We start from the raw sequence: 13,028 nt of genomic DNA, 5'->3' as shown, positions 1-13,028 counted from the left end.
CTGGTTTCTCATAATGTATTCTGATGTTACAAGGACCCCACAGTGCCGAACAGATGTCACAAAACATTAAAGTTGCAATCTACAGATAAATTGAGGTTACAACTAAAAATAGTGCAAGATTATAGAAGTAATCTCAGATGATTTATAACTGGATAATCTGTTCTGTACTGAAGAAGACCGACACAGACGGAAAATCTATTACCATAATTGGGATAAAAAATTTTTTATGACAAACTAAAAACTGACCCGTACCCATCACAGATATAGTATGACATAGGAACCAATGGTGCACATCCTCCATTCTTTACACTGTTGGAGGTCAGGTACCTGGGCCCGCTAACCCTTTGGGCACGGTAGCAGCTGCCCCCGTAGTTACCCCCATGCTGGAGAAGCAATGTGCATTATACCCCGGAGCTGCATTCACAGTTCTGCCAGATTTAGAGAATAATGTTCCATTATTCACAGCACAGTGTAGCCAATACATCAGATCCCTTTCACAGATGGAGAAGAAACCAAGTGTTTGATGACAACCTTGTTGACCGTGTCTATTGTAAACCAGCAGAATTGTAAATGCAGCACTCCGGGGCGGATTAAGACTGCCATGGGCCCTGGGGTGTATGACTATTATGGCCCCTAAAAGTCTGGAATCACTTCCTACATCTGGTACTAGAATCAGCTTCTTGGGGAATGGAGGATGTGTCCTTCTCCTTGCTGTCAACCTAATGTTTCAGGACCTTTGGAGAACATTCAAAGGTCCTGAAACAGCTCTTGTGTACATGTGTATTCATAGTAGGAACAGATGTATGAGGATATCATGTTTAAAGGCCCTTGTCAGTGTAAAATTTGTTGGGTGGTTTGGGTGGCGATGGGCCCCCTAGAAAGCTTGGGCCTTGAACTACTACCAAACCGCTTGTATTATTGCGAAGGAGCTCAATAGCCCCAAATAACCTAGATAAGGGGAAGGGGACTAAGGGGGGGGGGGGGGTGTTGCATTTCAATTTAAAAAAGGCAAAAATTGGCCCCCTTTCTTAAAGTTCATTATAAGTTATGGGGGGACGTGGAGGGGTCTCTTTTCTTCTGCCCTCAGGACTGAGTTACAAGAAGTCTCCCACCCACCCTGCCCTCAGGTTCATTTTATTTACAGGTGTTTTGTCCGTGTCAATTCGTTTCCTGACGGTTGTTCCCTGTTTCTTTACAGATGTCACAGCTTTGGTGTTTTTTTCACATGCCCGAAGGCCAAAGTAAGGTGCCCTCATGATGTCTGCCGGCCAGGGCTTCTACCATTTATGTTCGCATCTATATATTATCGTTAATGTAATTAGAAAGTTGATTTTTTTTTTTTTAAGCCATGAAGAATCAAATAATAAAATTATTAAACTTTTTTTTAAATATCGCCATGGCCATATTAACACTGTATAGCCCCGTTATACAGTGTATACAGTTGTGTACTTTCTATATACTGGATATTTGACGTTCCAAACATCTTCAAGATCTTTGGTTGTTGTAATTAAAGGTGTGAATTCATTTTTTGTTAATATTCAGAGGCTGAATGGCCATGTCCTGTTCACCACAGCTGAAGTGTTCGTTACAATGTGTCAGTGCAGACTGGCCTTGGTGGTGTGAACTTGGCATTACCGCTGTGTTCGGTTCACAAAGGATTAACAAAACACAGAATAGTGAATATAAGCTGAAGTATAACATAATAATGTACTACCTCTACAACAATGCCCCATATACAAATGTAATTGCCTGCAGGGACTTCTATTACATTCCAACCTGGTCAAGGTCCAGGGGTAAAATACTTGCCGGCCTTTTCATTGTATTATGTATTCATCGGCTCAGATTCAATATGTTTTTCCTATAGAATAAGAAAAGCACAATTCCTCCACATTTTCTTTCTTTATGTCGGCCTTGTTTCTTTCATAATGAGACCCCTGATGTCTGAACCTGAATAATTATAATTGCCTGTTTAATGGTTTTTGCCATGGAGACAGCATTTCTTAATGGGAATATAAAATCCCAGATTATTATTTTTATTATTATTATCAGTATATGTTACTTTTAAAGGGATTTTCAGGTCCTCATCCTCTGGACAGTTCATCATTATGCAATTGGTGGGGGGTTCAAAACCCGGATACAGCAGACACCAGCTGTTCTAGTGACCTACTTTGAAGTGGATGGAATTAAAGTGGCCTTTAAAATGGATACCCCCCCCCCCCCCGACCATTCATTTTGTACTCAGATGACCTACACTATGGATGGTTCACCAGTATGTGCAAAGATCAGCTACTCTGGAAACCTATTATCATCCAAACCTATGTAATAGATGGGGTCAGAGGTAAAAGTTAGCCTTGGGTCTTTTGGCTCCAACGAGCATATTGGAAAAAGTTTGGGTGCCAGTAGTCCCCACTAGGGGGAGCCAACTGTTTAAAGGATTCTACATTATTAACGATAAATGTCTGATTACTGGGGGTTCAGATGCTGGAACATCAACCATTTATGAGAACGAAAACACATCCTTTCTAATGCTATGGGACTAATGAAAATTGTTGAGTGATCTACATGACCATCAACGCCCCATATTTAGTAAATGGAGTGAAATGTAACCCCTGCTAGATCAAATGGGAAATAAGAGACCCCTTACCTTGTATTTGGTGGGGTTTCCATGAACTAAATCCCCAGTGTCCTTAGAGACATACAATGGGGCCTATTTACTAAGGGTCGCGGATTGCACTTTCGTCGGACTATTCATCGTTTTCAGGATTTGCGCAGCTTTGACAGGCATTTAACAGGGGTTTGCACGAGATTGTGTCGCACGCGATCGGATAGTGGTGCAGCTGCGCCGACTTCCATGCGACAGAAATCAGGGGAAGTGAAGTCAGATGATCCGACTGAGAGTGGGATTTAACTTTCAAAATGTGTCGCAAGACAATGCACTTACATGCACCAGGAAGAAGAAGGTGAATTCCGGCGGACCTGAGCGAGGAAGTGGCACATGCAGGATATCGGGCGCACGATCTCCGTGAATTCTCACCGGACAATGCACTTTCGGGGAACTTCGTCGGACTGGTAAGTAAATGTGCCACAATATTTTAAGCGGATATGTCATTTTGGGAAAATCTCTTTAGCTTTACTTGCATTGGTGTTACATAGTTACATAGTTTATACAGTTGAAAAAAAGACAAATGTCCATCAAGTTCAACTAAGGAAGGGAAGGAATTGGATGAGAAAGGGATTTAGGGAGTTATTTTTTTGTGATTTTTATTTGCAGCTTCCTCCTACCTCTGAGCCAAGGCTCCTAGAATAGCTGAAGGGCTCCCCTTGATGTTCCCAGCCGCTGATACAAAAATGTCTTTGTACTGTATCGAGAAAAAAAAGCCGCTGCGATAGTAATTTTCTATAGGTGACACATACTGCTCCGCTCTCTTTCCTAAATGGCAGATTTTTCAGAGGTTCTCACCATAACCCTGAACTTTTAATGTGCAAATAAGAAAGCAGCGATGGATCGGACTAAAATACCCTGCAAAGTGCAACAAAGAGATGCTGAGTGATCGAGACCGGCAATTTCCATAATCGTTCCCAAAGATAACGCTGCACAATAGGATTGTTATCAATCTGGAATTGTGAAAAGTGCAAGTGGTTCTGCAGAGGAAAATTGTTATTTTTAAACGCTCAGCAGATTGGAAAGATCATCCATTTTCTCTCTGTAAATATAGAACTAGGGAGACAACAAATCTAAAGTCGAACTCTCAAAATCACAGCAGAAAGGATCCACTCGTGGGAGTAAGTTGAGGTGGGACTGAAGGTTTAGTTGCATCCAAGCCTAAGAGCCTCAGGTAGCCCATATGGTGCCTCTTCCCCATACAAGTCAATACCATATAAGATACATTATAGTACATATAGTATATATAGTATTTTTCAACTTGCATTGGTAGAACTGCTAAGTCTTTGGCGCTTCTGACAGATCATTTGTGCTCGTCCGCTTGCCTCTCGTAACCACTAGGGTTGTTTCTAATAGTGAATTATAAAACGGGAGGTTTGAGCCGCGACTGGGGGCCCAAGCATTTTGTGGGGATCATGGCCACCCAAACCGCCTATCAAGCTTTATATTGCCCAGAACAGATAAAAAGGGGAAACCTCAAAAAACCCAAACATTTATGAAGGTTTTTAGACCATTTTTTGGCCCCTTTCCGACTCTCCACTGACTGTGGCCTCATGATACGGGGCCTGGCTGTATGGAAATTTGTCTGTGTACCTTAGGAAGTTGCACCACATTGTGGCACACAGTTTAGACCATCTAAAGGTAGGTGTAAAAGTAGAATGTGACAGATTCATCATCACAACAGTGTCGAGGTCTGCACTGTTGGACTCCATCGACTGTCAACATATTAAAGAAAATCAACCACTCCAAAAAAGCAAAAAAACCTAGAAATACTCACCTCCGCTCTTCTGCATCTTGATACCGGCACTGTCTAACGCTAGCTTTGATACGCCAGGATTACCTAGAAAAGGAAAAGTTATGAGAGAGCGAGGTGATGCGAGGCGTGATATCTCACGTGCTGGGAGGGGGGCGTGCATAATTAGAAGCCTGGTGTGTGGTATTTTAGAATATTCTTGCAGGATGTCACCTTGCTCTCCCGTGCTCCCGGCATGGGAGAAGGAGGTGTGTGGGGGAGGGGTGTGTGTGCATAATTAGCAGCCCAGAGCACGGGACATCTTCTCCCTGCACTACTTGCTGCTAATTATAACTTTCTTTTCTAGGCGATTCCGGCGTGTCAAGACCAGCGACAGACAGCACTGGGATCAAGATGAGGAGGAGAAGAGGTGAGTATTTCTAGCTTTTTGGGTTTTTTTGAGGGGTTAGTTTCATTTAATGAATCCCCCCCCCCCAATGAATAGAGGGAAATCCTCATGTATGCCAGCACACAGCACACATGTATACAAGAGCCCCAAGAGCCCTTCTTAAACTACAGAAATGTAGGCGGACAGAAGGAATCCCCTTCCTCTTGTAGGCAGTATATAGCAAGTCATTAAATAAAATTAGACCCACAATTTATTACAGCCTAGGTCCATGGCAGTCTTAATCTTCTCCTTCCTGCCCTCACGCAAAGCTTTTACCCCATTTTTTTACTCCTCTTATACCCCATGTTTTGTTGAAACCCTGAAATCCTGCTCCTCATGGATTTATCAACATGATTTCTTACAATAAAATCTCTACGCAGTCGTACAATGTAGTCATAAAACAGCAGAGTCTGTCGCACACATATCAGTGACAATGTTCCCTATCAAGCATCATAAAGTTTTGTGACAATACACCGTCTCTAGCACAACATGAATGAGATTGAAAAAGCGGCATTTTGCTACATATAAAAATGGCACGCAAAAAAAAAGTAACAAATTTAACATATTTATTTAGTTCCTCAATGCCATAAAACCTGTTATTAGAAATGAATGCTGCAATTATGCACTCGACTAAATTACATAGTGCAAAAAGTACAGAGGAGGTAAGGAGCTTTTGTTCTTTATGACAGCTCCAAATCTCCCGCCGCCGAAAGCGCAAGACACAGACAAGAGACAAAAAGTGTAAAAACTTTACATCATTTGCAGTTCAAAAGAAACAAAAAATATTCCTGCAATTAACATTTAAGAAAATCCGGGGGCTCTGAAGTATCGAGCACGAGGTAAAAACAACGCAATTACTGAGCAAAGAGAAAACGTAAGCGACAATTACGCTGAATTTATCACAAGTTTTGTCTAGTTTACAAAATACCTACTTAAAATACCCTATGAAGTAAATTCTTAGTTAAGGGGGTTGGCCAGGAATGACTATTTATCATTTAGTGTATACAATAAGTATAATATAATGTAATAATATAATGTAATAGCCATATAATACAAAACTATTGCATTACACTATATTGAATGAAAAATCAGACCCCCTAAGGTTCAAGCTAACCAAGGGGACTAAAAAAGTAAAAAAACACAAAATTAAGCTAAAATACACCGTGTCCCAAAACGGCCAGTTTATCAAAAAATAAAAATAATAATTCCCATGCAATGAACCCCGTCGTGGAAAAAATACCAATCAGAATCCAGGCTTTTTTGGCATCCAATTTTGAAAAAAAATTGATGAAAACATTGTATAATGATTTAGTTATACGATTAAACTGTATTAATTTAAATGTCACCAGATTTTGTCTAATTAAACTACCACCTCCCTCAGGTAGAGTATGATAAATCCTTTCTAGCATTGCCTCAAATATGGGGAATCTCACCCATTTACCTATGTTAAAAAAACACCTCCAAATTCATAAGCAAATCAGATAAAAAGAGTCATGTATTGCCCGAGATGAGTCACTTTAAAGGAAACCTACCACTTGAAGCGTACCTCCCTGCGCCGGCTATAAAGTTTAAAAAGTGTTTTAAACCGCAATACAGTGGTTTAAAACACTAACAAAAATAAGCTCCGGCACCAGCTCACCCTGAGCTGGTGCTCGGTATTTCCATCTGAAACCTGCCACTTCAAGTGGTAGGTTTCCTTTAAGTTAACTGGAAGGAGTTGCCACTTCAGATGCCCCTATCTTTGATTTTATAGAACAGCTGTACATAGAACCATTCTGCAGGTGTCAGATTAAAAATAGGAATCTCATCTTTCAGCTCACATCAGAGTTGTGGGTCTGTGATCCACAGAAATGGACATACAGGCAGTTAAAGACATAGCCAATAAGTGGATCTTTATCTGCATCTCGTATTTCCAACTAGTTATCTCTGGTTCTGTTGGTCACGGAACCACATGCCTAATGCAATCTAAAATATGACATTCTTATCTTGAAAATGACACCCACATCATGGTTCTAGGTACTATACAACTGAAGATAGGGGCATCCGAATAGACACTCCCCCTGCAGCCTCTATAGCTGATTCTTCTCTATTCATTTGCATATGACCTTGGAAGAGATTTTTTTTTATAGTGTGAGATCTCACTTAAAAGAGGAAAGGACATTTCGTAACCAACCTACTAGGGGTACTTAGTGATGTAAAAGCTGCTGACAGGTTCCCTTTAATTTTAATCTTATCATATTTTTCCACTTTATTAAATTACATAGAGAAAACCAGAACAAGGCAATGTCAATAATATATATTTTTTAAAATTTTCTATTTCTTACAGTGATAAATATTCAAAATAATTTTACTCCCCAATATCCCTTCCAGGCCACAGAATTTTTTTCCCCTTCCTTTTGTCTCCTTTCTGCCATCATCTATAATTTGCCAGTCGCAGAAGCTGTACTTTTCTAATTAAAGCACAGTACAGCTAATCTCACTATTTACATTAGCCCTACCATCTACTTGGGTGAAAAAGCCTATTTTTATAATTGTAGCGTTATACACAAGTGAGTACGAACATTACGAGGGACCTTTGAACCGCGAGCAATTAACGGCATAAAACCCAGTGCCGCATTGTTCACAATATAGAATGGAAAAGAAGAAAAGAAGGTGAATGTTAATGAGCCTGGAGATGATCCGAATCACAATTTACTTAGAAATAGGATTTTAAATTCTGACTTGCTATTGAATTTCTCCGTAATGTATGCAGTTACGTGGCTCATTACACAGAAGTTTTGCCATTAGTATTCCCTGGATGTGCAGTTTTATGTTGTTTTGAGTGTCAGGTATTAAAGAATAAAATAATAATATAAAAAATAAATGATTCAAAAAACCTCAAACTAATATTTTAGTCTTGTAATAATGCCAATACTGCTCCACGTTCCTAGTAGTGGCTTGTCCTGGTATTGCAGGTCACTATAACGTAATGGAACATATGCCAATAGCAGTTTTTCGAAGCAACCGTTGCCGGTGTTCCCCCTATCCCTAGACACCAATACACTGAGAGAAGGATGTCCAGGTATTTCTTGTGGCTGTGTAATCTTTTTGGTGTAAGGGGGAACTAGGAGCAGAAAAACAGACAAGACAGTGAACCCTGATTCTTTACCCAATCTCACCCTACCTACTTACTTGAACCACCCTAGACGATGGGCAGTAACTGGTCGACAATCCCTCCCTGCACCATAAGAACAAAACATGTAGACAAACACAAAATAGAACACACATCCGCCAGAGCTAGGTCAAAGCAAAGAGGGATAAGCAATGCAAAAATCACAAAACAGTACAGTAGTCTAAACAAGAGCCACAAGATCAGGAAAACAGGAGGCAGGTACACGGGAAGGCAAGACCACGGAAAGGCAGGACCTCGGAAGGACGGCTGGCAGGACCTCGGAAGGACGGCTGGGATACTGGACCGCCACAGGATTACAGGACCGCCACAGGATTACAGGACCGCCACACAGGAACACGGGAACACAACAGGAACATGGGAACACCACAGGAACCGGCGGCGGCGTCTGGAAACGTTCAGGAGGCTTTCACTTCAGTTAGAATGACTTGAAGATCTGGCAGGGGATTCTGGGAGCTGCTGGGCTATACAGCAGAGCGGGGAATGCCAGCGCCAATTAGGAGGACGCTGCTCCTTTAAATTCTTGAAGAGTCAGCACGCGAACGACCTAGTGACAAGAGCGCATGGCCTAGTCAGGAAGCAGACCCACGACCTGGACGGGACCACAGCGGAGCCATTAGGAGCCGGGAGAGGTGAGTACTGATCCAGAGCAGGGCAGCGACAGGCACACAGCGGAGCAGGGGTGCACCCGCGATCCGCAACATGGATCGCAGGGGCACCTGTGCCATAGGTCCGGACCGGGACCCAGCTGTGCACGGGTGCAACCGCGATCTGAGGCATGGATCGCAAGGTTACCCGTGACACTACCCCCCCCCCCTTAGGGCCCCTCTTCTTCTTCAGCCTCTTCTTTTTCCTTCGCTTCCTCCATTTCTTTCTTTTAGCCGCAGGCTTGAGAGACTCTTGGGAAGCCGCAGGCTGGAGCGACTCTTGGGAAGCCGCAGGCTGGAGCGACTCTTGGGAAGCCGCAGGCTGGAGCGACTCTTGGGAAGCCGCAGGCTGGAGCGACTCTTGGGAAGCCGCAGGCTGGAGCGACTCTTGGGAAGCCGCAGGCTGGAGCGACTCTTGGGAAGCCGCAGGCTGGAGCGACTCTTGGGACGCCGCAGGCTGGAGCGACTCTTGGGAAGCCGCAGGCTGGAGCGACTCTTGGGCAGCCGCAGGCTGGAGCGACTCTTGGGCAGCCGCAGGCTGGAGCGACTCTTGGGCAGCTCAAGAAGCTGCGGAGACACTGGAGCGGCTTGTGGGAAAGCTGGAGCAGCTCCGGGAAGCTGCGGTGGCTGGGACGCCGCTGGATCAGCACTGGGAGGCTGTGGAGGCTGGGACGCCGCTGGAGCAGCACTGGGAGGCTGAGGAGTCGCTGGATCAGCACTGGGAGGCTGCGACGCTGCTGGAGCAGCACTGGGAGGCTGCGGAGGCTGGGGCGTTGCTGGAGCAGCACTGGGAGGCTGCGGAGGCTGGGGTGCCGCTGGAGCAGCACTGGGAGGCTGCAGAGGTTGGAGCGGCTCTTGGCACACCGGAGACTGGAGCCGCTCTTGGCACACCGGGACCAAGCTGGACAAGGTGGTTCAAACCTGGACCGAGTTTTTTCCAGAAACGTGGTATAGGTACCCATGTCCGGTTCACCACTATCCCACAAAGGGGTAGCCCAGGTCAGGGCCTCTCCTGAGAGCAAAGAAAAAACAAATGCCAACTTAGTGCGATCGGTGGTGAATTGGGAGGACATCAGTTTGATGTGCAGTGAGCACTGGGCAACAAAGCTATTGCAAAAATTGAGGTTGCCATCAAATTTGTTAGGCATCAAAAATTCGGGTCCAGAGTCTACTGCCGAAAAACATGGCGGGGTGACTGAAGCAACAGGAGGAGGAGTCGCGGGAGCCTGCTGTTGGGAGGCAATCATCCTTTGAAGGGTAGCAGTGAGTTTGTCCAGGAGTTCTTTTTGGGCAGCAATCTCTTGAAACTACTGGGCAATACATCTGGGAAGGTCTCCCAGTAGCTGGAGTGGGTCCTTGGCACAGTCCAGGGCTTTAGCAGGATACAAGACCTTGGCGAGGTCCATGGCTGGATCTTACTATCACGATTCGTAGGGACAAACCGTCAAAGAGTCTATGAGCAGAGTCTGTGGGCTCCCTGGACCACTGCGGGGGATAATGATAATAGCCGCTACCCGGGAGTGGAGTCTAAGTGGACTCCTCGTCTTCGCCAGAGCCCGCTTCAAAGCGGGATGGTCTTGCTGCAGTGGGGAGCCACCAGGGCGCTCCACGGGTGCGACTAGGCACTTGGTAGCAGCCAAGGTAGGGACACAGGGTAGGCAGGACCACGGGAAGGCAGGACCACGGAAGGACGGCTGGCAGGACCTCAGAAGGACGGGTGGCAGGACCTTAAATGACTTTAAAGATCTGGCAGGGGATGCTGGGAGCCGCTGGGCTATATAGCAGAGCCGGGAATGCCAGCGCCAATTAGGAGGACGCTGGCCCTTTAAATTCTTGAAGAGTCGGCGAGTGCATGCCCTAGTGACGGGAGCGCGTGGCCTAGCCAGGAAGCAGACCCACAACCTGGACAGGACCACAGCGGAGCCATCAGGAGTCGGGAGAGAAGAGTATGGATCCAGAGCAGGGCAGCGGCAGGTACATAGCGGAGTACGGGTGCACCAGTGATCCGAGACATGAATCGCAGGGTCAACCGTGACACAAGGTAGGCAAGACCACAAAAGGACGGCTGGCAGGACCTCGGAAGGACGTCTGGCAGGACCTCGGAAGGACGGCTGGCAGGACCTCGGAAGGACGGCTGGCAGGACCTCGGAAGGACGGCTGGCAGGACCTCGGAAGGACGGCTGGCAGGACCTCAGAAGGACGGCTGGCAGGACCTTAAATGACTTTAAAGATCTGGCAGGGGATGCTGGGAGCCGCTGGGCTATATAGCAGAGCCGGGAATGCCAGCGCCAATTAGGAGGACGCTGGCCCTTTAAATTCTTGAAGAGTTGGCGAGTGCGTGCCCTAGTGACGGGAGCGCGTGGCCTAGCCAGGAAGCAGACCCACAACCTGGACTGGACCACAGAGGAGCCATCAGGAGTCGGGAGAGAAGAGTATGGATCCAGAGCAGGGCAGCGGCAGGTACATAGCGGAGAACGGGTGCACCAGTGATCCGAGACATGAATCGCAGGGTCAACCGTGACACAAGGTCAGTAGTAAACCAAGAAGAAACTAAGAAACTAAGCAGCAGGAATGTGCATTAATATTTGGAAATAGTAGCTGGACTTGGAGCACAGGGGGAGTGTATTCACACTGCTGTGTTCTTTGATCTCTGCATTCAAATTGCATCCAGCCCCTTCAAAATGCTGTAATATCTAACCAGAAGCCAGCTAAATCACAGACTCAGAGCAGAGGTGAGAGAGCTGTTCTTTGTTCAATGAAGATTTATCACACAACATGTTGCTCCAAGTCCAGCTACAATACTGGAATATAAATGTATTTTTCACACTCCTGTTTAACCATACATGTTGTTAGCAGCAGATCTCCAAGGACAGATCTACAGCTGTATAAAGCTCTGTACGGGCCACATACAATGCAATTTTAGATGTGTAGAAACAATTACACTTTCCCATATACTTGTATAGTACTTGAATAAAACATATGAACAGGGGCGGATATAGTATTGGTATGTAACCCTTAAGCAGCTCTATTCTGTCAATTAGATTGCTCGTCAATGCCTGGTTTAAAGGGGTTTTCCTACGAAACATATTAGGTACTATCCAAAGGATAGACCCTAACTTGTTGATTGCATTTGGCAATCTCTGTAAGTTACATTGAGATAAATGGGGGAGAACACACTTTTGTTCCGCTCATCTCGGGGAGCAACGAGGGGTACGACGGATGTACGGTACATGGGACCCCGTTATCGTGATCTCTGGGGTTCTCATCACTGATAGGGTAGGACCTAACATGTTACCAGTTTCCAATAGACACATTACAATGCTGTTCATTGGTAACATTTAGGATAACAAGGGGACCTTATACTTCCTGTATACATAAAACGGCAGAAAGTTTTCAATAACGTTGATTTACAAAGGATCTTTTTATTTACTTAGACGAACTAAAGCAATAAAAAAGAATGTGATCGCCAACGTAACAAACACCTCGGGGACTTGTATTTACTGGTGTACAATATGTGACTTGTGTCACATCCTTTAGGGGACATTGTGCATTCCCTTTCTCTGTTAGATTTCTCCAGCTATAAACTTCAGGTCGGATTTGTCTTGGATATGACAGGCGCTTCCTTAAGATCTTCTGAGATACAATTCCATGACAGTTTCCAGCTGCATGTAAATCCGAGAATCTCGCATCGCACTTCCCATCTGAGCTGGACGCATCCCTGAGGTCGGAGCCGCACTGACATGAACACACAGTGTGATCACTCGGAGCCGACATGCATATTTTATGACCGCACATCACCTGTGGCTTTCTTAGCAGACCTCTTACCAAAAGCCCCTGCCCTTCCCTTGTCTTATAAAGTGCACACATGACTCCGGCTCCACGTAGAAGCGACGCCAGTGCACTTACCTGACAGCGCTTGTCACCTTGCCCGTCTCCTGCGTTGGCGTGCCAGACTCCGTCTCTGCTCTTCGGCGAAATGACTGTCGATTTTGCACTTGTCTTAAGACACTGCTTTTTATCTCGAGTAGTGTGGACATCTTTGCTGCCCTGTAGATAAAAGCAAGAAATTAATGAGTTTAGTCTTTATTGCTGATCAGATTTATCATCATAGCTTGAAAGAAAAACAGAAGACACTACTTTGCACTTGGCAACCCCACAAAAAAGACATCTCATTATATTTAACAAACTGTAAACTTTAAAGCTTTCCCATCATGAGTGACCAGTCAGGTCTCCTCTTTCAGCTATATCTTTCCTAATAAACCTTGGAAATGAAATATTTCAGCTGGCTATAGAAGTACTATTCAACCATAAAACAAATGGATTCTCTATAGTAAAGCTCTGAATGTGCCCCCTACCCTCTCCCTAGACAC

The 13,028-nt window shown here is 45.1% G+C and overlaps 1 protein-coding gene across 1 annotated transcript in view; it reads right to left on the bottom strand.

The window, feature by feature from the left end:
- BAIAP3 (BAI1 associated protein 3) overlaps window positions 1-13,028 on the bottom strand; it is a 152,007-nt gene that overhangs the window by 95,705 nt on the left and 43,274 nt on the right. Inside the window, exon 2 of the mRNA XM_072120408.1 lies at window positions 12,565-12,705. Within this exon, the coding sequence (XP_071976509.1) occupies window positions 12,565-12,695 (131 nt within the window). The 5' untranslated portion in view covers window positions 12,696-12,705. The remainder of the gene's footprint in view (window positions 1-12,564; window positions 12,706-13,028) is intronic.

Source organism: Engystomops pustulosus, chromosome 8, assembly GCF_040894005.1.
Source record: "Engystomops pustulosus chromosome 8, aEngPut4.maternal, whole genome shotgun sequence".
NCBI lineage: Eukaryota > Metazoa > Chordata > Amphibia > Anura > Leptodactylidae > Engystomops > Engystomops pustulosus.
This window is presented reverse-complemented; position numbering and strand designations above follow the sequence as displayed.